This window comes from Vulpes lagopus, chromosome 1 (genome assembly GCF_018345385.1).
Source record: "Vulpes lagopus strain Blue_001 chromosome 1, ASM1834538v1, whole genome shotgun sequence".
NCBI classification, from domain to species: Eukaryota; Metazoa; Chordata; class Mammalia; order Carnivora; family Canidae; genus Vulpes; species Vulpes lagopus.
Window position 1 is genome coordinate 108,161,829 of NC_054824.1, and position 26,506 is coordinate 108,188,334.

At 39.9% G+C, this 26,506-nt stretch overlaps 1 protein-coding gene across 2 annotated transcripts in view; it reads left to right on the forward strand.

Annotated features, from left to right (window-relative positions):
* The window catches only part of AFG3L2 (AFG3 like matrix AAA peptidase subunit 2), a 38,985-nt gene that overhangs the window by 8,320 nt on the left and 4,159 nt on the right, over window positions 1-26,506 (forward strand). Inside the window, exons 4-16 of one of the 2 annotated variants that reach the window (XM_041752470.1) lie at window positions 674-780; window positions 916-1,068; window positions 3,344-3,418; window positions 6,629-6,753; window positions 8,180-8,453; window positions 9,888-10,025; window positions 12,405-12,558; window positions 15,022-15,129; window positions 15,228-15,353; window positions 17,519-17,629; window positions 20,819-20,934; window positions 24,036-24,236; window positions 26,151-26,345. In XM_041752470.1, the coding sequence (XP_041608404.1) occupies window positions 674-780; window positions 916-1,068; window positions 3,344-3,418; window positions 6,629-6,753; window positions 8,180-8,453; window positions 9,888-10,025; window positions 12,405-12,558; window positions 15,022-15,129; window positions 15,228-15,353; window positions 17,519-17,629; window positions 20,819-20,934; window positions 24,036-24,236; window positions 26,151-26,345 (1,883 nt within the window). Of the gene's footprint in view, window positions 1-671; window positions 781-915; window positions 1,069-3,343; window positions 3,419-6,628; window positions 6,754-8,179; window positions 8,454-9,887; window positions 10,026-12,404; window positions 12,559-15,021; window positions 15,130-15,227; window positions 15,354-17,518; window positions 17,630-20,818; window positions 20,935-24,035; window positions 24,237-26,150; window positions 26,346-26,506 lie in introns of both variants that reach the window. The other variant, XM_041753257.1, reaches the window with a different exon arrangement.

The window sequence follows — 26,506 nt, forward strand, 5'->3', positions numbered from 1 at the left end:
GGTGTCAAAGTAATTTGAAAAAAAAAGCCTGGATTCCAATCCTAAATATACTTCTGATTCCCCCGTCAAGGTCAAAACTCATTCTAAAACCACAATAACAACAAAATTGATGCTCCTGTCTCCTTGGAGTATAGCTATTCTGTGCTCAATGACTTTTATACTTGGTTTAAATCTAGACAAGGTACAGGATTGGATTTCATTACAAAGACCCAATGTAACTATCAAATAACAAAGTTAACATTTATTGCTGTGCCTGATGAAACTCTGCCTTCTTATTTTATAGTAACATCAAAGACATGTATGTGATGTATAGCAGAGTGAAACAGTATTTCCTTCAAACTCATCTAAATTTTGAATGCTGAGTGTTGTCATGTCACTATAACACAGGCTGATTCCAGGATTGCTGGTTGATGAGTAGCTGTGACAAAGGACGCCGAAGGGTTTCCTATCCCTGATTCCTAGAAATAAAAGGCTTATGTTTATTTCTAAGCATATAATACAACAGAGAGGTCCCAGCTATTAATAGTTGGCTCTAGATATATCTTAACGAAAAAAGATTAACAAATTATTTTGAGAACTTTTGTAGTGTTTTATTAAGCCATATTAATGAAAACTTTGTTGAGAGATATAAAATGCTGCTGTGCTGCTGTATGTGCCCTCTGTTTATGAACAGAATCAAAGCCAGCTGCTACCCCGAGCCCTTCTGGAGGAGGAACTGGTGGCAGTGGAAAACGAGGTGGCAAGAAAGATGATTCTCACTGGTGGTCCAGATTCCAGAAGGTTTGATTCCAAACTGTGTATTAGTTTAGAGGGTTTGGGGTGGCCCCAGGAGAGGTTGGGAGGAAATTGTGTCCAATATACCATAGATCAAATGGTGACATTTCATTCTTGACAGAGACTGTCTCCTTTGCCCAGGGTGACTTTCCATGGGATGACAAGGAATTCAGGATGTACTTTCTCTGGACTGCTCTATTTTGGGGTGGAGTCATGTTTTACTTCCTGTTCAAGAGCTCTGGGAGAGAAATCACATGGAAGGACTTTGTCAATAACTATCTTTCCAAAGGAGTAGTAAGTATTTTAGGAGATTGGTGGTTTATAGTGGTTCCAAAGGTGAAATTCAATGGATTGGACCGGTAAAGTACAACAGGCAACTAGTTACCCAGTTTCTTTGTTGTAAAGTTACTATTTTCATCTTGATTTTTTTAAGTGCTGGAAAAAGTACTGCAACTAAACACCCTGTTTGTTTTGGCTCAGCAGTCCCCACATTTACCACAAAATCCTTTTCTTTCACTTCATCTAGAATCTAGCTTTTGATTTGCTCTAAAGATGGAGTCATCCTCCATCTACTTTCATCATTTTATCATTTTCCTGTGTGCTCCTCAGTCACCTCTTTCCCCCGTTGTAGTTTGCCAGCCTCTCCCTTGCTCCTTTATGCCTTCAGGGCTCTGAATCTCCCATGGACTTGGAATTGGGTAAATAAGTGACTCCAGGTGTTGAAAGTAAGAGCAGAAGGGCTCTTAGTGGGGCCCAGGTAGGGTTGCTCAGGAGCATTTGTCACTTCTAGCTGGTCTTTACCCAGTGAGACTCTACTCCAGCACCTTGTAGATGCTGTGGACTGTAAGACATTTTATGTATTTCTGAGAAAAATCTAGCAAGCTGCCAACAAAACTATAAAATAATACCAGTTGTCAAACGTACCCTAATTTCTTAAAATATGAAAAATGTCCATCTTAGAGTTGATGAAATGAAGTGATAAAGAATGAGGGCTAGGGCTGCTGTGTCGCTATTGGGAAATTATTTAACCTCTCAGTACTGGGCTTTTCATCAATGATACAGATAAAATAAAGGTAAGATCGTAATACTGATAGCATGGAGAATCAAAAGTTATTTTTATTTGTTTTTAATTTATTTTTTAAAGTTTTATTTGAGAGGGGAGGGGGTGGTCAGGGGGAGGAACAGAGGGAGAAGGACAAGCAGACTCTGCACTGAGTGAGAGCGAGAGCCCAATTCAGGGGTAAATCACTGGACCCCAAGATCATGACTTGAGCCAAAACCCAGAGTTGGAGGCTTAATTGACTGAACCAGCCAGATGGCCCTCAAAAATTATTTTTAAAGGTTATACAGTAAGATGAGGATGGAAAAAATGGAAATGATTATTTACTCAGAATTTTGGGGCAGTTGTTTCTCTTAGAAGCCAAGATATTTATGTATAAATCCCAGATGTTGTGGGAAGCCAGTTTTCTAAGAAGTAACTCCTGTCCCTGTATGGAATGGGCTGTATTTGTCCTTCCGAGTGTGATGACAGGAGCTTTGGGGAAGATTCTCTAGAGAGGCATCTCCTTTTTGACCCATTGGTTCTTTAAAATCAGTCTACTGTTGTCCGAGCAGTTTTACAGGGAGTCGAGTACTTTAGTCACTCCTTTCCAGGTGGCCTTAGGAACAGATAGCCCCCAACCCAGAGCTCCCTCACCTTCCATCAGACTTCCTGCCAGAGCACAGTTCATGACAGCAGGGAGCAAGCCTCTTCTAAAGGCTGCATGCTCCAAGTCAACTCAGAACTTTGTGATGAGGTTTTTAAATGTTCTTAAGAACCCTGTATAGTTAGAATGTTATAGAAAAAAAAATACATTTATGTCACTTTATATGCATAGAATGGCAAAAATTAAAGTCTTCTAATAGCAAGTGAGGACATAGACCAATAGGAATATTGTGCAGTGTGAATTGGAGAGCCGCTTTGGAAAGTAGTTTCTCAGTGTCTAGTAAATTAAGTATATCTTGCAACCCAGCCTTACTGAATCTATCTACAGGTACATGTCCAGAGAAATTTGAAGATGTGCCCAAGAAGGTATATGCAGGACTGTTCATAACAGCATTGTTAGTGGTAGTGAACATTTGAAACATTCTACATGTCTGCTAACAGGAGAATGGATCAATAACTTGGGGTGAGCTCATAGAGTGAATACCATGCAGAACTGACATGTCAGCAAGGTTAAACCTCACAAATAGGAAGGTAAAAAAGTTGTAGGAGAATGTATACCAAGCAGGACCATTTTTAAAGCCTAAAAACAGGCAACAGTGAGTGTCTGTTTAGGGTTAAGCACCAGGACATGCTTTGGGACAGTCAGCACCTAATGCCGAGAATGGCTACCTCTGGGAAGAGGATGTGACTGGTGCCTTCAACAATGTGTATTTTTCAACCAGAGTGGGGAACATGGGTCCTCCTTATGCTGTCATTCTTCTTTGTATGTCTAAAATACCATATGTAATTTTAATGTACTTAAAAGAATATCTCAAGTCCTTTCTATAAACTTATGTTTGAATATTTAACTTTTTTAAATTCCAGGTAGACAGACTAGAAGTCGTCAACAAGCGTTTTGTTCGAGTGACTTTCACACCAGGAAAAACTCCCGTTGATGGGGTAAATGATTTTTTTAATTGATGTGGATTAGCTATAAATTAACTTTTCAGATTTAGAGTTGAAAAGAAAACATGACTCACATTGCAGTAGCTCTGTGCACTGGATGTACAGAACTAGGCCGCACAGCACTTGCAGATTTCACCCACATAGGTGAGAATATGAATGCTGTATATGTGGTTGTGTTATGAAGACTGGGTCAGTTGTTTTGGTCTGGTTTTGGTAATCATTTGTACGTTTAGGAAACCATGAAATCCCAGTTTTCAGTATTTCAGTATTGTCTATGATTTTTCAAGACTGAGAAAACAATTGGTTGGGGAAAAACTGTTATATCTGAATTGCTTATGTTTTTGAGACAGCTTTTAAATTGGTTTAAGAAGCATTCTGATCATATCTTTCCCAAATGTTATATGATCTTGGATTATTTTACTTTACATTTCTTTTCCCATTTGAAAAATAATTTGTATATTCTCTTCAACCAGTATGAAGTCTATTCCAGACACCCTAGACCAAGTTGAGGGGATTGTAGGGGAGTTCAGCAAGGAGACAAATGAAGTTCCCATGGGATTCCCAGCCTTCCCTGGGCCCTGTCTGTGGGGCTGTCCCTAGTCCCTTGGTGTCCTGCTGTCTTACTGTCCTCCCCCAGGGCCAGACCTCTTTATTAGGTTGCATCCTCCCTTCCAGATGGCTTTGTTGAACTGTTTTCCTAGTCATCCTGCCTGGATGGGGCACCATTTAAGGAAAGGTAAAACTGATAGTGACCACCCTCTGAAGCACATCAGTAAATAGAGCAATATCTGTAAAGCTGTGTGGCTCTGCTACTTCAGTCACTTGTAGGATTAAGTTATTTTCCTGCCTTCATTTCTGCCCCCCTCCCCACTCTCTTTACCTTATGGTGAAATGTTCATTAATAACTACACTACTTTTTTTTTTTTCTTCTCTGAGAACTATTCCTCAGAGGTTTAGTGCTGGGAATTAAATTGGCACTCCCTTTCAAGAGAACAATTTGACAGTGTACATTTCAGCAGTTTTGAAAGTACTCACACACTTAGTCATGTTGCTTCTAGGACTGTATCCTAGGGAAATAATTAAAGATGTTTATACGAGGATGTTCTCCAAAACATAGTGTATAGAGCAGAAAATTAGAAATCAATAAATGTTAGGCACCTGGTTAATGTTAGGGGCACCTCAATTCTCTTGCTTTAATCTCGCCCCTGGAGCGGTGGTTCTTCCCTAGACTAGTATTGGCATGCACAAACATTTATGTATTGAAATTCATACCATTTTATTATAAATTACTTTCCTTTTGTTCCTCCTTTATATTGCAGTTAAGGTTTTATATCAATTTCATAATTTTGCATGTATTTCAAGATTATAAAAGGGAATATTATGAAGTCTTGAAGGAATGGCATCAAAATTGCTAATAGTTTTTGTCCCTGGGTGTTGAAGTTATAGATGCTTGTTATTTTCTTTATGTGTGTATTTCCTTAGTTTTCTACAGGGCATATGTTACCTGTTTAATAAAACTTTATTTTGAGCTTTCAGAAACAGAAGATTTTCAGTGTTCTGCTCCTGGAGGAGCAGTGTTGGTTGCTGTGCTGTATAAGCATAGGCTTTGGAGTGTGACAGACTCCGCTTCAGATCACTCTACTCTTTACTAAGCTCTATGGCCTAACTCCCCTAACCCTGGGTTTATTGCTAAGATCAGAACAGCAATAACTCTCTAAGGTTTAGTGCTATATGAGAGCATGAACATCAGTGGGGGTTTTCAAACTAAAGTATGTGTAAGATCATTTGGAGAGCTAGGACCCACCGTCAGAGGTTCTTATCTAGATCTTGTCCCCAAATCTGCTGCTGCTGGTCCTTTATCTGCTCCAGTTCTCTGATGTAAGTCATCTGTTCAGCCCAGTGTCCAGCTGATAGTAGGTGCTAAGTAAGGGAATGCTCAGTTACATGTAGGTAACCATTTACTGACTTGTTCAGGGGCTTGTAACCACAGGAATTTTGTAGCTTTGACAGCGAACAACTTAGCAAGCACTGTTATATAATTTTATAAGACTTAAATATATATATATATATATATATTGCAAAATTTACTTTTGTTTTTAGATACTTGGAGAGAAATACCAGAGTGATATTCCCCACTCAGTAGCACTGGTTGGTTAAAAGAATGTGTGATGGCATGTTACTCTCTTCTGTGTACACTTTTGAATTGTCTGAGTTTTATATCATAGATTTATTGTTTTGATATAAAAAACCTTTTTAAAGTGATTGCAAGTTAAAGAAGGAGCAGAGTGTTTTTGTGCTATAAAATACAACTAGCAGAGTGCTTGGAATGGGTTCTGGTATATTAGAAACTCCATAAATGTGAGTTGTTATGATATGTTTGTGGTTGTAGCGGAGAGGCAGTGTGACATGTCAGTTAGGGTCACTGGCTCAGGAGCCAGACTGCTTGGGTTTGGATCCAGTCTCTTACTAGATGCATAACCATGGGCAAGTGAAGTCACTTCTATAGTTTTCTCATTTGTAAAATGGGGACAGTAGGAGGGCTGATCTTCAGGCAGTAAACAACTAGCACAATGTGGGGAATACTTCTGTGCTGGTGGGTAAGTAGCCATTGCCTCAAACCCTTCAGCTGGTCCTCCCTCACCTGATTTGATGAGTTACTAAAGAGTAACCTCTGGCACGGCAAAGTATGCTTCTCTTCTCATTGGTTGGAGGGGGTGCCTTCCTAATGTTCAGATTTTGAATATGACTTCTGGCGATAGTGCCTACTTCTTAGGGTGGTTCTGAAGATTGAGTTTGTGTATATAAAGGACCAAGATCAATGCCTGACATTTAATGTTCAGTATTCTTTAGTTGTTATTACTGTGTCACATTAGTTTTTAGTTTGGAAATAGGCAGCCGAGAAATATGTGGGAAATGAAGAAGGAAAGGGATTGTCTTTTTAAATAGATTCTTCATTTCCTTGAGTTTGTAGTTGTAGAACCACTAAGGAATGTAGCTTAAATGATTATTTGTAAGGATTTTCAAGTGTTCTCACTGAGTGAAATTTAATCACTGCATCATTAAACCAGTCTTTTATTATTGTTTTTTTTTCCAATTTCTAAATTTTCAGTATTTCTGAGAAATTCTTTAAAAATTAAACCTTCCAGTAAATTAAACTTTGATTCCTTTTTGTTCTCAGGATATTTTGTTTTTATGTTTTTATAGCAATACGTCTGGTTTAATATTGGCAGTGTGGACACCTTTGAGCGGAATCTGGAAACCTTACAGCAGGAATTGGGCATAGAAGGGGAGAATCGGGTTCCTGTTGTCTACATAGCTGAAAGTGATGGGTAAGAAGACTGTTCACTGTGCCCTGCCTGATTCACTGTTCTGTCACCAGGTGGCAGGTTACATATGACATTCTCAAACAGGTCTTTCTTGTTTCAGCAAGAATCATTTTAAATTTAAATTTTAAATTTTAAATCATTGGCAATTTACTGGTTTTTGCTTGTTACTGATTTTCTACACGTTTATATTTATCTTTGATTAAGCAATAGATTGAGGTATAAACATTGTTCGGTAGGATTCTAGCATAAAGAGCACCTTTGTGTTAAAGAGTGGCATTGCCATTTTTTAACCATCATTTACATTTGTGTTTCAGAGTTTCCCAGGAATTTTAAGGAACTCTTCTTCCTCTCATCAGAATTTGTTGCTTCTCTTAGGGGCAATTTGTCTTTAATAGGACCACTTACAAGTCTGAGTCTTTCAAGAAGGGCCTATTGATTTCAAGAGTCACTTGTCTTTGAGTTCTGTGGGGATTATATGGTCTTTGGGTGTTCATCCGCATACCTATACCGAATTAGATTTCCTTGCAGTCACACCATGCACATTGAAGTATACCTGGGCTATGGGATTACCAGCTCAAGAGCAAAAGTAGAAATAAATCTTAAATTTTCTGAATATGTGAAATAGCAGAAAAACAGATTGCTAAGTGTGCTAATTGAGCTGGTAGTGTTACTCTGTTTTAGACTTTTTTTGTATCTCGGTTTGTATAGACCTAAAATGTACCTCAGAGTTTAGATCCAGATAGTTATCAACCCCTGGGGCTGTCCTATAATCATTTAACTTTGCTGCTAAAACATTCTGGAAATCTTTGTTGCACCATTCTTTAAACTTTTAGTGTCATTACATATTTTTTCCCCTCCAGAAATAAACCAAAGGTGAAATTTTCACAGTTCTTACTGCCTGCTATAGGAGCATTTAAAATACTGTAAAAGATGAAAACTTAGTAGATCCTGGTTTTTGTTTTTGAGCTAACCCTTCTACAGGTTTTGATCCAAATTACTTAGGGTAAGTTCAGCTAAATTGCATTATATTAAGCATTATAAGTACGTATCCATACTCAGAGTTGTGTTGAAATTATTACGTCAGGCAAAATGTATCCCCAGGCTTTAAGTCCTATCTGAGTAGTGTCCTTCAGAGCAGGCACAAGTTTTGTATATGTGCCGCCGAAGCGAGCACTGGCACAAGTTTTGAAGGATCACTGTCCTGGGAGTCAGTCTTTTAAGTCTATACAAGTGATTCATTAGTGATTCAGAGACACTGATACTCTCTGTTCCTCAGATAAAATATTAGAATATTCAGGTTTTATAAAAATAAAGAATCTATACAGTTATATCCTAAGCAATTACCGAAAAGTAGATCTTGTAAAACATTTAAAAAGCCAAAGATTAACAGACTTAAAAACATGTCATTGTTGTGTGTGGTTTCCTTTAGCTCATTTCTCCTGAGCATGTTGCCCACGGTGCTCATCATCGCTTTCTTACTGTATACCATACGGAGAGGGCCTGCTGGTATTGGCCGAACAGGCCGGGGGATGGGTGGACTCTTCAGTGTTGGAGAAACCACTGCCAAGGTCTTGAAGGATGAGATAGATGTGAAGTTCAAAGATGTGGCTGGCTGCGAGGAGGCCAAGCTAGAAATAATGGAATTTGTGAATTTCTTGAAAAACCCAAAGCAATATCAAGACCTAGGAGCAAAAATCCCAAAGGTAAAGTGAACTTTCAGAAGATTATTTTCAAATTATTAACCCAAAAATCTTTTGAATTACTTCTTGATCTCTAAAGTTATAATTTTATGAAGTTTGATTACTTATGACAAAGTAGCTGTCTTATTAGTCTCTGTTTTACTCTGTTTTTTTTCAGATCAGTTATCCTATGGGAAATTTTCTACTTGCATATAGTGTGTATATTCCCAAAAAGATTTGTGTTCTTTTCCCTTAGAAGCCTTTCCTGATTTGCCTGTCTTCTCCCTCCAGTCTGATTTAGATAACCCATCTTAGCAACTTTGCACATGAGCATATTGCCCCCTCCTGTCACTCAGTTATCCCTTTCTGAGCAAGTTTGAGCAGACTGTCTGCCTCTCCCTGGCACTCAGATTCATGGCACAGGTTTTGGTGGAGAAGAGACACAAAACTAATTCTAGCCTCCCCGGCCCCGCAGGGCCCCATGCCCATTGCTGGCGACAGGCTGGACTTTCGGTCTTTGTACTCCCAGGGCCAGGCTCAATCATTAAGTAAATTAATCCAGAATGCTTACTTATTTTATTTTATTATTATTATTTTTATTTTTTTTTATTTATTTATGATAGTCACAGAGAGAGAGAGGGGCAGAGACACAGGCAGAGGGAGAAGCAGGCTCCATGCACCGGGAGCCTGACATGGGATTCGATCCCGGGTCTCCAGGATCGCGCCCTGGGCCAAAGGCAGGCGCTAAACCGCTGCGCCACCCAGGGATCCCGCTTACTTATTTTAAAAATCCACTAATAAGGCAGTCCGGGTGACTCAGTGGTTTAGTGCTGCCTTCAGTCCAGGGCCTGACCCGGGATCGAGTCCCGCGTCGGGCTCCCTGCATGGAGCCTGCTTCTCCCTCTGCCTGTGTCTCTGCCTCTCTCTCTCTCTCTCTGTCATGAATAAATGAATAAAATCTTTAAAAAAAAAATTCACTAATAAAGTTTACTTTAAAGGAATTCCTTATAAAGAAAATCAGCTTTTCCTTGATTTCCATATCCTGCATATAATGGATAAAAAGTCATATTAGATAATTTGCTGTTATTTAGTACCTAAATACCTAAGCATCTCCACAATTTATAGTGTTTGAGCAAGCACATTTTCTCTTTTTAACTATAGTCACAATTGGTCATTAGATTTTTACTTCCATTTGTGAAATTTTAAAGGGAAGAAAATAAAATGTAATTTGGGAATGTAGTCTTTGTGTCTCCTTGAATTATATAAATAAAAAACAGTTTCTAATACTTTTCTTACTAATATAAGAGTGTTTTTGCCATAGTTCAAATGTTTAAGGAATATTTAGTAAGTATCAGTAGAGTTTATAAATAGATTTATATCTCAGAATTACTGACGGATATGTAATTTAATTTTCTGAAATTCTAGTTAAAGGTACTTTTCCTTCTTTTATATCTGAAGGGTGCCATTCTCACTGGTCCTCCAGGCACCGGGAAGACACTGCTAGCTAAGGCCACAGCTGGAGAAGCCAATGTCCCTTTCATCACCGTTAGTGGATCTGAGTTTTTGGAGATGTTTGTTGGTGTGGGTCCAGCTAGAGTAAGTCTTTTATTATGTTATAATGGCACAGCTCCCGCCTTCTCACCTTGAGGTTCCCCCCAAATATGGAGTTGGTAAAGATGGCCCTGGCCCAGACCAGTGCAGTCTATTAATTGGATTGTCCTTTTGTCATTGAGTTGTAAGAGTTCTTTGTAAATTCTGTGTATTAAACACTAGTCAGATACATTATTTACAAATAATGTATCCCCTTCTCTGGCTTCCCTTTCCTCTTTCTGGATAGTGAAGCCCAGAAGCATTCAATTTTGATAAAGACCAACGTATCTTTTTTTTTTTTGCCGTTTCTTGGGCTTTGGTATCCTATTTAAGAATAGATCACCAAATCCAAGGTTATAAGTATTTACACCTATGTTTTCTTCTAAGTATTTACACCTTTATAGTTTTAGTTCCTTCATATAGGTTTGTGATCCATTTTGGCATGAGGTAAGGGTCCATCTTCACTCTTTTACATGTGTGTATCCAGTTTTCCCAGCATCATTTGTTAAAAAGATGGTTTTTCCATTGAATGGTCTTGGCAGTCTTGACCATAGATATCCTATCTGCCTTTTTACTAGTACTATAGTCTTGATTACTATTGCTTTGTAGTAAGTTTTGAAATCAGGAAGTGTGAGTATGGATTAATTTTTAAAGCAGCACTTAAATTTTTAGCTCTTGAATATTTCATTAAATGTTGACTCTTTTTTTTTTTTTTTTTTTTTTAACACCACGGAGTGTAAACTGCTATCACAGTTGCTTTTCCAACCATTAGGATACAACGTATAATCAGTAACTAGGTATTGTCATGTACTGGCAGCATTTTTTTTTTTTTTTGTCAACAGCAAGTATATTAATGATGAGTCTTACCACTGATGGCATCTTAGGTTAAATGAACTATGATAGAGTAGGTGAATGCATATGAGTCTTGTCAGGCAGCTAGGAGAGTCTGAGGGAGTTAAGTGTTGATGTTGTTGGAGTGTGAAATCTAATACAGGTGGGAGCAATGGGGGGTGACTGAAGGCAGGAGAGGAGCTGTGGGTGATGGTAAAGCAGTGAGCCTAATGGGGTGGAGACCCAAGAGGAGCTTGCTGTCAGAGAGGCTTGAGCACATGAGCAGGCCAGACCCATGGGAGGGGTTCAGAGTAGACTGGGAAGCTCATTGTTTAGGGAAACCTTGGCAGTGCTGGCCATGGCAGAATGGAACAGAAGGTGATTGAAATAGGTGGGTCAGGGACTAATCAACCAGGAACTACTAAGAAAATAATGCTAGGGGGTACAGAGTGGAGTGGAAGAGTGGGAAATTAGGCCCAGGGAGTACAGCAACAAGGAGGGTAATGTGTCCACCCCATGATGAGAGCCTCCATGAGCAGAGGTTTTCCAGCAGAATTATTTCGGCAATAGTCATGGCATGTGAAGTAGACTTTAACTCCCACAGGCCTGGAAGGAAAGACAAAAACTCTTTCCAGGTGAGAGCTTTGCAGAGACAGCCAAATTTGAGTTCAGGCAAATGGGTGAAGTAGGTATTTAGGGAAGAACATGAGAGGGCCCACCCTCTCTGCTGATGACAGATCTGGAGTTCAGAGGGAGAGGCCCTAGAGGGATGTGATTTATCCTAGGGGATATGTTCAGGGCAGAATAGCAATGAAAACCTGGAATTCTAGGCAGGAAAGGATGACAAGGAGACTTGGACTTTGGCAAGTGAAGAGGGATGTGAGGCATAGGAGATTGTTTCTGGATCTCTTAGAAGGGGCAGGTGATAGGATGAGACTCTGAATTCTTGGCTGGTAGTGAAGTGTGGGAATGTTCACTCCTTCAATCTACTTGAACTAGTGGCCTGAGGGGATATGTTTAATAGGACAGAATGTAGGTGTAGGGGCCTCACACCTGCTTCTGTAGTGGCAGGGCACTATCTGTCTTATTCTCTGTAGTGATCACTATATGGACATGGTGGGTCACTGCCTTTGCTGTGTGTATATGTACTGCCTAGATCTGTTAGTCTCTGCTTGTTAACAGCTGCCTTGGGCATGAAATGCAAACCCTGGAATAGTTTGAACTTTTAAACTGAATATAAAGTTTCTAGTTCTACAGTGTTATCTTTTTGTAGGGCAAAAATGTATAGTATTAAGTTGCTATAAAAATAGCAGATAGTGCCTTTGACATATACAGTAAGTTATAATATTTATAGAAATAACATTTGCTCACTTTAAATCAGTTACCCACCAACTTCATTTGCCACCTCTTTGCTTCCTACAACTTTTAAAATATGTACTGTATGGTATAGTATGTAACAAAAAGATTTCCTATTGGATGGAAGCGTGATGCTTATTTTAGTAGGAAAATAATAATCACTCATCAAGTGACTTTAGGGGTTATATTTTTATCCAGGTCCGAGACTTATTTGCCCTTGCTCGGAAGAATGCCCCGTGCATCCTCTTCATTGATGAAATAGATGCTGTGGGAAGGAAGAGAGGAAGAGGCAACTTCGGAGGGCAGAGTGAGCAGGAAAACACACTCAATCAGCTGCTTGTGGAAATGGATGGTGAATATTCAAGTCTTTTGTATTTTAAACTATACTTTCTAATTGTTTTCCATATATCTAATGTGAGAATTCTTGTGCTAATAAAGAGTACAAATTTTTAAAAAGTATTCTCTAAAACAGCCCTTTTTTAAAGGCTCTTCTGTACCAGTGCAGATAATAGCAAAATATTCTTACCTTGCAACCTGCCATAACTTAATATTGCTGTTAAGGTAGTGTTTGTACCTGGTATTGAAGAAGAGAAAAATTGGTGAAATGATCCACAAAAGAATTATAGTCGTTTTTTATTTTATTTTTATTTTTTAAAGATTTTGTTTATTTGAGAGAGAGCAGGGGGAAGGGCAGAGAGAATCTCAAGTAGACTCTGAGCTGAGCCCACAGCCCACCATGGGGCTCCAACTCATAACTCTGAGATCATGACCTGAGCTGAAATCAAGAGTCAGATGTTTAACTGTCTGAGCCACCCAGGTGCACTAATAGTCTCATTCTTGAAACCATTTAGGATTCTCAAGCATCAGGTAAACCATGCATAACTGAGTGTGAATTTGGCAGAGTTTGAATACTCCTACTAAGAGAGTAGCCATCGTTCCACATTAGTCAGCTTTTTTCTTTTGTCAGGAAAGCCAGTTTGTAGGATGTAAGAATGCTTCCTGCTGTAAGATGCATGGATGCTGTTGTGTGCTCAGAGAGGGTGGTACAGTGCTGAGTATTGAATAGCTTTAAATGACGGAACTGGGCATCATACAGGCACTCCTCAGAGATATTCATGGGTTCGATTCTAGACCACTGCTATAAAGTGAATATCATAATAAAGCAAATGAAATGAATGTTTTGGCTTCCCAGTGCATATAAAAGTTAGGTTTACACTATCTACTAAGTGCAGTATGTGTCTAAAAAAATGTACATGCTTTAATCAAAAAATGCTTTATAGCTGAAAAACACTGGCCATCATCTGAACTTTCAGTGATTTTAATCTTCTTGCTTGTGGAAGGTCTGGCCTCAGTGTTGACAACTGCTTGACTGATCAGGGTGGGGGCTGCTGAAAGCTGGATGGCTGTAGCAATTTTTTAAAAGAAGACAACAGTGAAGTTTGCCACATTGACTTTCCCTTTCACAATTTCTCTGTAGCATACAATGTTGTGTGATGGCACTTTACCCATAGTAGAACTTCTGTCCAGATTGGAGTCAGCCCTCTCAAACCCTGCTACTACTTTATCAACTAAGTTACATAATATTCTAAATACTGCAATTGTTTTTTTAAGATTTCATTTATTTGAGAGAGAGAACATGAGTGGGGCAGGAGGAGGAGCAGCAGGAGAAGCAGACTTCCTACAGAGCAGAGAGCCCCATGTGGGCTTGATCCCAGGACCCTGGGGTCATGACCTGAGCTGAAGGCAGATGCTTAACCAACTGAGCCCCCAGGAACCCCCTCTCCCATTTTTTTTTAAAAGAATTTATTTTTAATCTCTACACCCAGTGTGGGGCTTGAACTCATAACCCCGGTATCAGGAGTCACATGCTTTACCAGCTGAGCCAGCCAGGTGCCTCACTTTATGATAATTTCAATAGTCTTCACAGCAACTTTACCAGGAATAAATTCCATCTCAAGAAACCACTTTGTTTATTCATCCCTATGAAGCAGCTCCTCAATCCATTGATGTTTTATCCCAGAGCTCTTTTGGGACGAGGGTCAAGGCTTGACATTTGAGAAGTGGTCGATAGAACCGAGGAAGTTGAACCTGGCAGAGGTTGGAGGTGGAGTTTGATACCTGTCTTCAGATATTCAGTGGGTTGTCCTGTGACCTAGGAAGGCTAGTTAGACAATTTGCAAATTTAATAGCATTGATTTTATTTATGTGGTTTTGTGTGTGTGTGTGTGTGTGTGTGTGTGTTTTACAGATTTTATTTATTTATTTGAGAGAGAGAGTGAGTGTACAAGCTCAAGCTGGAGAAGGGGCAGAGGTAGAGAATCTCAAGCAGACTCCACTGAACACGGGGCCAACATAGGGCTCGATCCCATGACCCTGAAATCATGACCTGAGCTGAAATTAGGAGTCAGACGTTCAACCAGCTGAGACACCCAGGTGCCACTAACTCATTGATTTTAAAACATTTAAAAAATGAGGATGCCTGGGTGTTAGTTGTCTGCCTTTGGCTCAGGTCATGATCTTCAAGTCCTGGGATCAGGCTCCCTGCACATTGAAGAGTCTGCATCTCCCTCTCTCTCTCTCTCTGCCCCCTACTCTTGCTCCCTTTCACTCTCTCTCTCTCTCTCTCTCTCTCTCTCTCTCTCTGTCTCTCCTTTCTCCCTCCCCCTCCCTCCCTCCCACTTCCCCTCAGCCCCCTCCTCAGATAAATAAATAATAAAATCTTTAAAATTTTTTTTAACTAAAATCTTTGGTATTTCTGTTTAGAAAAATGATGCTTAAAGCTTTAAGTCTTGCATTTTTGTTATCATCTCTTTAGGTTTTAACACAACAACAAACGTCGTCATTTTGGCAGGCACCAATCGACCAGATATCCTAGATCCAGCACTAATGCGTCCAGGGCGCTTTGATAGGCAGATCTTTATTGGTGAGATGATCTTCATTGGGTTCAGTCCAGTTCTTCTGAGGAGAGATGTAACTTTTTCACCATGATTTTTTTTTTCCCTTTAAAAATAATTTCTCAAGGACCACCGGACATAAAAGGAAGAGCCTCTATTTTCAAAGTTCACCTCAGACCATTGAAACTGGACAGTGCCCTGGAAAAGGAGAAACTGGCAAGAAAACTTGCATCCTTAACTCCAGGGTTTTCAGGTGAGTGGAACAGAACCTGCTCTCCCGTGTTAGAAGTCCTGTAAGTCATTGATATTTGCCAGGTACCATTTTACTTTTACCTCTCACTCTGGGGCCTTTTCAGGGTATATTTTTACCTTTTTACTGTGGGAAATTTCAAACATATATAGAAGTTGAGAAGATAGTATAATGAACCCCTCTGCGCACCCATCACTTAGCTTCAAGAATAATTATTAATTCATCTAGAACCTAGCTTATATGTTCCAGCCTCTTCCTGCTGCCTCTGGATTACTTGTATGTGGGTTTTGTTTTTGTTTTAAGATTTATTTATTTGAGAAAGAGAGAGAAGCAGGCTCCCCATTGAGCAAGGAGTACTATGCAGGGCTTGCTCCTAGGACCCTAAGATCATGACCTGAGCTGAAATCAAGAGATGGATGCTCAACCAACTGAGTCACCCAGGTGCCCTGTTAAGTTTTTTTTAAACAACTCTAATGAGATAATTTCACATACCATAAAACTCATTGGTGAATTGTAAAGTATATGATTCAGTGGTTTTCAGTGTATTTACAGGGTTACGCTGTAACTGCTGTAGTCTAATTTTAGATAATTTTCATCACCCCAGAAGAATCCATTAGTGCAGCCACTCCCTCTACCCACAGCCATAGGCAACCCCTCACCTACTTTCTGTTTCTATAGATTTTCCTATTCTGGACATTTCGTATAGAAAGAATTACACAAAATGTGATCTTTTTATGCCTGGCCTCTTTCACTTAGCATAGTGTTTTCAGAGTTCAAGCGTGTTGCAGAATGTATCAACACTTCATTCCTTTTTCTGGCTGGATAATGTTCCATTATGTGGATGGACCACATTTTCTTTACCTGTCATTTGGCTTGTTTCCATCTTTTGGCTGTTAGAGATAATGCTGCTATGAACATCCATGTGTAGATTTTTGTGTGAAATGTACATTTTATTCCTCATGTTATATACCTAGGAGTAGTGCCACTGAGTCACTTTTTGGGGAACTACCAAACTGTTTTCCAAAGTGGCTATGCCATTATGCATTGTCACAAGAAGAGTTCCAATTTTCCACATTCTTGTCAGCACTTGTTATTGCCTATCTTTTTTATTGTGGCCACCCTAGTGGTATTTATTTCATGGTTTTGATTTGCATTTTTCTAATGACTAGTGATGTTGAGTAGCTTTGCAGGTGCCTATTCCAAGAGTGCTTATTTTTATTTTTTTTATTTTTCCAAGAGTTTTTAAATGTAAAATGTAAGTCTTTCTTAAAAAGCAACATTTGGAAAGTCCGAGAGGATTATATATGTAAGTGTATGGTTCTAACCAGAAGAAGCTAGGCTTCTTAAATGTCGCAGGGTCCTAACTTTTTTACTTGTTTTTTATCTTTGGATTTTGGAATTTATAACATTTCAGTATTTGTTTATTGAGTACATATATGTCTTATAGCTTATTTAAGTTACCATATACTTTATCTGAAAAGTGAATTTAAAGAGACTTAGGGGGATCCCTGGGTGGCGCAGCGGTTTAGCGCCTGCCTTTGGCCCAGGGCACGATCCTGGAGACCCAGGATCGAGTCCCACATCAGGCTCCCGGTGCGTGGAGCCTGCTTCTCCCTCTGCCTGTGTCTCTGCCTCTCTCTCTCTCTCTCTGTGTGGCTATCATAAATAAATAAAAATTTAAAAAAATAAAAAAATAAAAAAAAAAGAGACTTAGGGATCTGGAAAGCATTTGGCAAGCTTCGTGTATTTAACTTTTGTTATTTAACTGAATGCCCTGAGTTATTTTAATGCTTATGTTTTTCATTATAGTTCAGCGTGTTGCTTAATATCCACATCAGTCACTCTCCCAGCAGAGCTTGTAGAACTAGGTTAATTAATGGGCATTTTTAAAGACTGTCTTAGTTGACTGTTATATGAGCTGTATTGCCTATAAAGGTAGCTGCCCGTAATTACCTACTACTAATACTTTCATCTTAATTCAAAGGGCAAGGATTGTACTAGGTTATTACTGAATGCTAGAACAGCTTAGGGTTATCATGAATCGAACTAAATTATGTTAGACACTTGTTCAGTCTACTGCTAGTTGAGAAACTGTGTCATCCATGATGTGTGACTAATCAGTTCGAGTATATTTGGTGAGTAAGCTGTTTTGTACATTCATTTTGTAGGAGCTGATGTTGCTAATGTCTGTAATGAAGCGGCCCTCATTGCTGCAAGACACCTTTCAGATTCCATAAACCAGAAACACTTTGAACAAGCAATTGAGCGAGTGATTGGTGGTAAGCAAACTGAACATAACTGAAGTGAGAAGGCTGATAAAATGAGTTTTAAGCCATGGGTTTTCTGTTTTGGTAAGATCTAGAAGCAGAGAAGTCTATTCACCCAGCCCTGGGGCTACCATGCCCCTGCTGTGTTTCCTCAGTGCTACGAGTCCCCTGTTGCCCTTGCCCAGAGTCTTGTGGAGATGGATACTAGTGGTTTGGGTGAGTCTGAGGCAGCACCCCACACCACGCCTCACTTGCATGGGCAGCAAGCTGCAAGATACCTTCCTCTGAATTATACCAGTCTAGTGTTTTGAAAATTCTCACAACCTTCCTGTTTCCAAAAAATCGTATTGCCTGAGTTAAATGTGCTGTCTTGCTAAGTATAGGTGATGGATAAACAGGTGTAACAACTCTTTAGCCCAGAAATGCTCACCTCACAAGCACAGTCAGGAATACACATACCATGTTTTTCTTGCTTTCTAGGCACTTTATAATTTAATACCCATAAAAAGATAATAAGTAATTCCAGAACTTGTGCATTCAAAGAAAGAAAGGACTCTGTAGTCAGGCAGGGCTCTACAGAAGAGCCAGGATTTAAACCAGGTTCAGTTGAAAGAGGAGGTTGGTATTAGAGTGGCAGGAACAGAAGGTGGTTTGGTTACACCCTATGTCTTAGGGAGGGAAAGTAAACCAGTCAGACTCGAATTTCCTTTGGAAAGTAAGGCAAAGCTAGAAATAATTGTTTTTTAAGTCTAAATTTTAGAAAGCCTTGAATGTTAAGCTCTAGGGCTTTTTAAACTGTTGTACTGTGGCTGGTATTGAAGTAACGTGGGATTTTTCCTGAGCTATTGAGTAGCATGATAATCAGTGATATTTTATTATTTTTAAAAAGATTTTGTTTACTTAGTACAAGTGGGAGGGAGGGGCAGGCTCCCCACTGAGCAGAGAGCCTGATGTGAGGCTTGATGCCAGGACTTGGGATCATGACCTGAGCCGGAGGCAGACACTTAACCGACTGAGCCACCCAGGTGGCCCAGTCAGTGATATTTTAATAAAAGGAATCTGACTTTGAAGAAGAGGGAAGCATCTGAAGGCAGAGAACCTTGTAATCATTAATACGAGATACTGGGTTTTAGCATAAGTAGTTCCAGTGGTGATAGGCAAAAATAGGACAGCCTTATAGACCATGGGAAGAATGGGGTGCTTCCAGAGGCAGCTGGTTTGGCTGATAAGATGTGCAGAATTTGAGGTGGGGCAGGCTGTCCACATGGAACTCTGCAGCAGCAAGGTGCCACAGGCTCCAGTTCCTATGGTGTGGAGGTGGGTGAGAGGGCTCAGAGGGAAGGGCCCACACAGTAAACACTGCCTACATTTGGCAGCAGAGAGGAAAAGAGTGAGCCAGCAGAGTGCCACAGGCCCAGAAGGTGCAGCAGCAAGACAAGAAATAGATGCCATTAAAGGAAACCCAGGAGGTTGCAAGAGATGAGAGACAGGGCAAAGTTACGTTTATAAAGCCCTTGTCAGCAGAATCAAGTGATATAAGACATGGATGGAGGAGGAGGACTTTAGATTTGGCAACGGGATTGTTTTTGGTGACTTCTGACATGACAGTTGCAATTGAGTAGATAATACAAAGCCAGATTAATGGAGATTTCAGTGAGGATCTAGAGGCTAGTATGACGATGTATTTAACCTGGGTTAGGGGCTACATAAATAACCACTGAGTGAATGAAGAGACTACTTATTCTAGAAATTTGTTACTGAAAGGAGAAAAACCTAAGTTTAGAGTTGTAAGTGGAGTTAAAACAATTCACTGTAGAGGGAGGTGAAAGCTGTGTGTCTGTACCCTTTAGGTGGGGGAAGAGTCTGTTCTCAGTGTGAAAGAGGTCAGAGTGGCAGGGCCAGTAGGGGCCCTCCTGAGGTCCATAATTACCTGCTCACAGCTCAGCTACTGGAAACCAGTCAGGAGCACTTGTTCCGTAGTAAGCGTACTGGGAAAATGAAAAAATTCCAGGAATAAACCGGCGGAGGGGGGCAGGGTCCTTGTTGTCTCACATAAGCAAGAACTGCTTATTGCTTGTAACTCACCTTTTTTTTTTTTTTTTTTTTTAAGATTTTATTTATTTATTCATGAGAGACACAGAGAGAGAGGCAGAGACACAGGCAGAGGGAGAAGCAGGCTCCATGCAGGGAGCCCGATGTGGGACTCGATCCTGGGTCTCCAGGATCACACCCTGGGCCAAAGGCAGCACTAAACCGCTGAGCCACCAGGGCTGCCTTATAATTCACCTTCTTAAATCTCCGCCCTTGCAGCTCTGTTATCACTGTCTTGGATTATGTCTTTGGGAACATAGCATTCCTTTTTTAATCTTTCAGGCTCATTAATATGTTGTCATTTGAGAAATTCAGATGCCTTACCTTGAAAACTTAATGACTTGTCACAGTGTGATGATATGTATCAGTACAAACTTTGTAGTTCGTTTCTGTGGTACAAAGATGTGAAGGAGGTTTAGTATCCTCCTAGATCCAGGCTACAGAAAACTTGTACTTGGATCAGGGGTCCCCCAGCTGTGTAGTCAACACATAGGCCCCACACAAGGTGGTCTGTTGGATTAGTTTTCTCATGTCTGCCTCACTGCTGGCTCTTGGAACCCCCAGGGCCAGTTGATTAGTATGCCGGGTGCTGCAGCATTGGCCTAGCTGACTCGCTGACTGGGTACTTTCAGATCTTTAGCTAGCTCCATTCTTCCTCTCATTTGCCTTCTATCAGGAATAGACTGCCTGTTGTCTATGTACCAGACCGCCTCTTTGTTTACCCAGCACTTCATTATTCCAAGTACCTGTGTCAAACAGATCATTCCAGACCTCTTTGCTTTCTCTGACTTTTATGTTTTAAATTGACCTACGTGCCAAATTTTATTTTGCATTTCTGGTTCCCAAAACAAGATATATGGCTTAAAAGAGTGGGTGAGTTAGGGGAAAAGTGGGTCTAGGGGTAGTGAATACGTTTTGCAAGTAGCTGGGGTATTTTGGAGTTGGTTCTTTGCTTTTACTCTTAACCTTGGTTGGGAATTTCTGGATTATCATAGGCAGCTTAGTCTCTAAGTCACATTTTAGATAAGGTAGTGTGTAGATTGTATAACTGTCTTTTTATGTCAGTGCCACTGAGGCAGTGGTTTTGGTTTTCTGTTATTATTTTGTCAGGGTTAGAGAAAAAAACCCAGGTTCTGCAGCCCGAGGAGAAGAAGACCGTGGCTTACCATGAGGCAGGGCATGCAGTTGCCGGGTGGTATCTGGAACATGCAGACCCACTCTTGAAGGTAAAGCAGTTTCTGTCAAACAGTGAGTAGGCCAACTGATCGTATGAGCAATTATTTGAGGGAGAAAATTGTATTCCCATGGAAGATAGATATATAAAATTGACTGTGATGTCTGGTAATGATGGTGAGATGAAGAGCTTATGCAGAGAAGTTACAAAGTTTGGAAAGAAAACTATTTAAGGGGACTGACCACTGTCCAAAGCAGACGAATACCGGAGGAGAATTTTCTTTTGAAAAGCAGTAGGTACAAGTGGGTTGGAATTGGGAGTCCATGGCTTTCTTGCCTGAGGGTTTTTTCCACGGCCACAGTGGTGGAAAAGCTGGTCTCATATTGAGGCAGCAGAGGAGAGAATTTAGGATTTTGAAGGACATTGGAAATTTAACAGAATCCTGGAAGCAAGAAGGCTACAGAGGAGTGAGACCAAGTCCCAGTAGAAACTGCCCAGCTCCCGGCTGACCACTACACTATGCCTGCACAGAGACACCCCAGAGAGCCTGGCAAGAAAGAAAGCAGAGACCAAAGGGAAATCTGAAAGATGGGTGCAGCAAGTGGGATTGTTAAATTTTTGCTTTTTCAACTGGGTGCGGTCCCCAGACTGGTGCAGCACACACAACAGGAAGGATCAGTCTGACTTGCGGTGTCAGGGGACCACTGGCAGTGGAGGGGAATCCCCTGAAGCAAGGGAACCACAGAGAAGAGAACATTGAAGTGTATGTAAAACAGCCTAGACAGGGGTGCCTGGTTGGCTCAACTGGTAGAGTGTACCACTCTTGTTGACCTTGGGGTCATGAATTCAGTTTCCGTGTTAGGGTAGAGCTTACTTAAAAATATACATATACATACATACATAATACATATATACATACCCAACCAAACACCCTAGATAATCTACAGAGAAGCCACTAGAACCGATAAGTGAAATAAGCAAGGTTACAGAATTCAGGATCAGTATACAAAGATCGGTTGTATTTCTGTATATTAGCAATAAACAATTGGAAAATTAAATTTTTAAAAACTCAATTTTATTTACAACAGCATCCAAAAACATGAAATATATAGGGATACATTTCTTGAAGTACTTGTAGGATATGTATACTGAATGAAACAAGACCTAAATAAAAACAGAAATATGCCTTGTCCCTGAAATGTTATGATCACCGAGATTTCTGTGAAGTTTCAGCACAATCTCTGTTGTAAATATAGCAGACTTTTTTTGTAGAAATTGATAAGCAGATCTAAAGTTTGTATGAAAATACAGGTCAACTAGAACAGCCAAAACAAGTTTGAAGGGGGTTATACCTCCAATTTTAAGACTTTGTATATAGCTACAGTAATGAAGACTAATATGTGAAAGGAACTAAACAGATCAATGGGATGGAATAGAGCCCAGAAGTACGCTCACACGTAATTGATTAATTGATTTTTAACAGAGGTGCCAAAGTAATTCAAGATGAGGAGGATTGTCTTGCAACAAATAGATCTGGCAACTCAGTGTTCATTTGGGGGGAAAAGCTAACACTGGCTCTCAAATTGTATGTAAAAAATTAATTTGAAATAGATTGTAAAAGCTAAAACAATGAACATTTAGAGGAAAACATAGGTCAAAATCTTTGTAACCTTCGGTAGGCTATAAAATATTTTAGTACACAAAAAACATGAACCACAGAAGAAAAAGTTGATAAATGAGATATCATCAAAGTTGAAGATGTTTTTGTCTTTGAAAGACACTGTCAAGGAAATCAAAGGCAAACCACATAGTCTGAAAAAACTTGCAGTATATATATGACAAAGGACTTGTATCTAGAATATATTAAAAAAAAACTCTTAAAACTTGAAAATAAGCAACCCGGTGAAATCATGGGCAAAAGATCTGAAGGTATACAAATGGATATTAAGTACATGGAGATACTCAATTTCATTAGTCATCAGGAAAGTGCAAATTAAACCACAATAAAATACCACAGCATAACCATTGAAATGGTTAAAGTTAAAAAGTCTGTCCTAAGTATTGGTGAAATGTCACTCTAGTTGGAGCTCTCATCCTTTGCTGTTGGGAATGTGAAATAGTGTAACCATTTTGAAAAACAGTTTGGCAGTTTCTTACAAAGGTAAACAAATGCTTCCATACAACCAAACAATCTCACTTCTATATAATCACCCAAGAGAAATAAAAACATGTCTACACTGCTAGATTCACAATAGCAGTAAACTGGAGACAACCCTGATGCTATGCACCAGTAAAAATGAATGAACTATTAATACATATAGCAGTGTGGATGAATCTCAGAAAGAGTTAAGAGAGCAGACACAAAGTACATACTATATGATTCCATTTGTATGGAGTTCCAGAAATTGTGACTAATCCATAGGGACTGTAGTGTATGTCTAGCTGCCTGGAGCTGGAAGGTGGGGAGGTTAAAGGAGGGGAGATAAGACTCACCGGAAAAGGGATACAATAGAACTTTGCAGGACAAAGAAAAGACTTTCTATCCTTGTGGTAGGAGGTTGTGTTTGTCAAAACTCATGGGATTGTTCAATTAAAAATGGGTGTATTTTTACTGAATATAAGCTGTGCTTCAATAAAGTTGATTTTTTAAAATTTTAAGGAATTTATTCAGTGGCAAAAAGCACTAGGAAAGAAAATGAAGGCTCCTGAGCATCTAGGTCTGCCTTTCCCTTCGACCTGTGAAGGAGGATGTGGCTGGGGCTCGTGAAGTTGAATGGCATCTAGGCCATGTTTGATCAGGAGTCCTCACTCACCAGCTGTCCTTTTATCAAGACTGAATGATCTCAATTGTGTTTTATAAAAGGATAAGAAATACTTTCTAGGGGATCCCTGGGTGGCGCAGCTTTCTAGAACTCTAAGGTAAAGTTATTCTAAAAGAAAATACTAAGTTAAAAAAAAGAAAATACTAAGTTGTTGTAAGAGAAAATACCCCCTGAACAGTCAACTCCTGCTAGATCTCCTCTTGCCAAGGCTGGAGGGTTGCCTAGCTGTTGTGCTTATTTTTCATCGGCGAGCTTATCTATGTATAGGTAAACATTAGGGTCACCGTTTGGTGGTGGAATCCTCAATGTTTTGTATGTTTTCTACTCGCAGGTCTCCATCATCCCGCGAGGCAAAGGACTAGGTTATGCTCAGTATTTACCCAAAGAACAATACCTGTACACCAAAGAGCAGCTCTTGGACAGGATGTGCATGACTCTGGGTGGCCGGGTGTCGGAAGAAATCTTCTTTGGAAGAATTACAACTGGCGCTCAAGATGACTTGAGAAAAGTAACTCAAAGTGCATATGCTCAAGTAAGTATAGAAATGGAGTGTTTTTCTTCCTTGCTTTCTCAATTTGCACGAGTAATGGATATTTGTGGTTGGCTCTAAAAGAGTACTATTGTGTTTAACTGGCTTATGCTTTTCAAGTAAGAATTCTTAAAAGAAATTTTTTTTTTTTTCTCTTGGTAGAATAGTGTTTAAAGTTTATAGATTTCTCCGCTATCTGAAAGTAGAGCATTCCTGTGAATCCTTTTGGAAGTTGAAATGGCTCAAAGCAAAGAAGCACTGTTCATTTACATGGAAAAATTTGTGAATGTTCCCAATTCCCAAAAATAACCTGTGGTAGACTTATACCTTAGATCGCATCTTGCTAATGGAGCCTGGCAGTGCCAGTCACTGCTTGGGTTGTGTGCTGCCTCTGCTCACTTCAGAATAAATGCTGAGTGCTCTTTTCACCTTTTTTCATAGAAGGGAAGGTCCACTTTCAATTTCTTGTGTTTAGAAAAAGCAGGTACTGCTGTAGGTCTTTCATAAAAGCAAAGTGGTGTAGCACGAACTTTCAAAAGGCAAGGGATATCTGTGATACTGAGAGTCTGTAAAGCATGTATGCAGAATTTAAAAGTTCCATCATAAGCCTGTGTGATCCCATGGTGCAACACTGCCTGTACCCTGGCCTGTCCCTAAGAGCATCCCTTCTTGATCCCCTCCCTCCCTGCTGGACCAGCCACTCTCCTGACTGGTTACTGTCCTGCACAGACTTTGGGTATCTCTGGTGCATACATCCCCAAACAGTATAGTTTTGCTGTCTGGGCACTTCATGTAAATGACTTTCTTTGGGAACTCCTGTTACTCATATGTCAGCTCATCTCCTGGTCTGTCACTTTTTTCAAGTCTTTGAATTTTTAATTTTTAAATGACTTTTTTTCTTTTTTTTTTTTTAACAATTACCTTCTGTTTCTCAGGGCATTATTTGTTGTGGTTGCATGCTCTTGGGTTCTTTGTAGCTTAATGTTCATTTTTAAAATAAGATTTTCTTTTATATGTAAATTTTTCCTTAAGGTTTTTTTATTTTTAAGTTGTTCTTTTATTTTTCTATCATTTTCCTGATTTCCTTTAGCTTTTTTGAAGTAGTACGTTACAGGCTCCATCTTTTTATAGATGTCTTCCCATCACACTGTCATCATCTAGGAAGATGTTATTCTGTTCCTTACTTTTTTCTTATAATTACTTCTTAGACATTTTTCTATTATCCATTTTACATGAAATGTGCTTTCCTGACCTCTTAAGAGGGAGGAGGTTAAGACAGCTTTTTTAGTTTTATAGCTTTAGAATTCCCTTTTCTGTTGTTTCCATGAAGATTTTAAAAACATGGCTTTCTGAGTTCTCTTGGCTCTGTTCCTGCTTCTCGCTTTCATCTGGGCCCTCTCTTGTCAGTTTGGATTTTACTTCCAGAAACTTCTGAATGTGGGGCTTTGTTAGTATTGTGGAGCTCATAAGGTCCAGGCTAGAGGCTGTGGGTTCAGGAACAGGAAAACGGCAAAACTCCCTTCCAGGGTCACTTGTTCTCAGGTTGGCACTCTGACCTATTCAGGAAGAGCCTGGAAGGCTTGAGTTTTATCCTCTTGGGTCTCTCAGGTTCTTCCTGCTTCTCTGCTTTCCCTCATGCAGGGAGAAGTGTCTTGCAGGTCTCACAGATGTTGTCCATGGGCTTCGTGTCTTGTATCCCTAGTCCAGTTTAAAATACTATCTCCATTGCCACCCCTGTCTATACAGAGCACCTTGTCTAAGCCAATCCAAGGCTGCCAGGTACGTTTTGCCTGGTTAAAGAGTAGTATTACAGCGAAGCATGCAGAGTTAATGCCATTATAAAGACTTACTGCCATTTTATAAGGCGGCTTGTCCGCAAAACCAGATGCCCACCACTAATCATATATTCTTTTTCAGATTGTTCAGTTTGGCATGAATGAAAAGGTCGGGCAAATCTCCTTTGATCTCCCACGTCAGGGCGATATGGTTTTAGAGAAGCCTTACAGTGAAGCCACTGCCAGACTGATAGATGATGAAGTACGAATCCTTATTAATGATGCTTATAAAAGAACAGTGGCTCTCCTCACAGAGAAGAAAGCTGATGTGGAGAAGGTAGGTGCTAGTTGTATCAGTAATTCTCTACATGGTTAAAGTGATGGATTGACTATTTGGGTTGGTTTGTAGACCTTAGCATTCCCTGTAACTGGCTAACTCTTGGATTCCTTTCTTCTTTCTGATTCTGTGTGTGCTCTCTGTGAGGAGGTAGGAGTGCA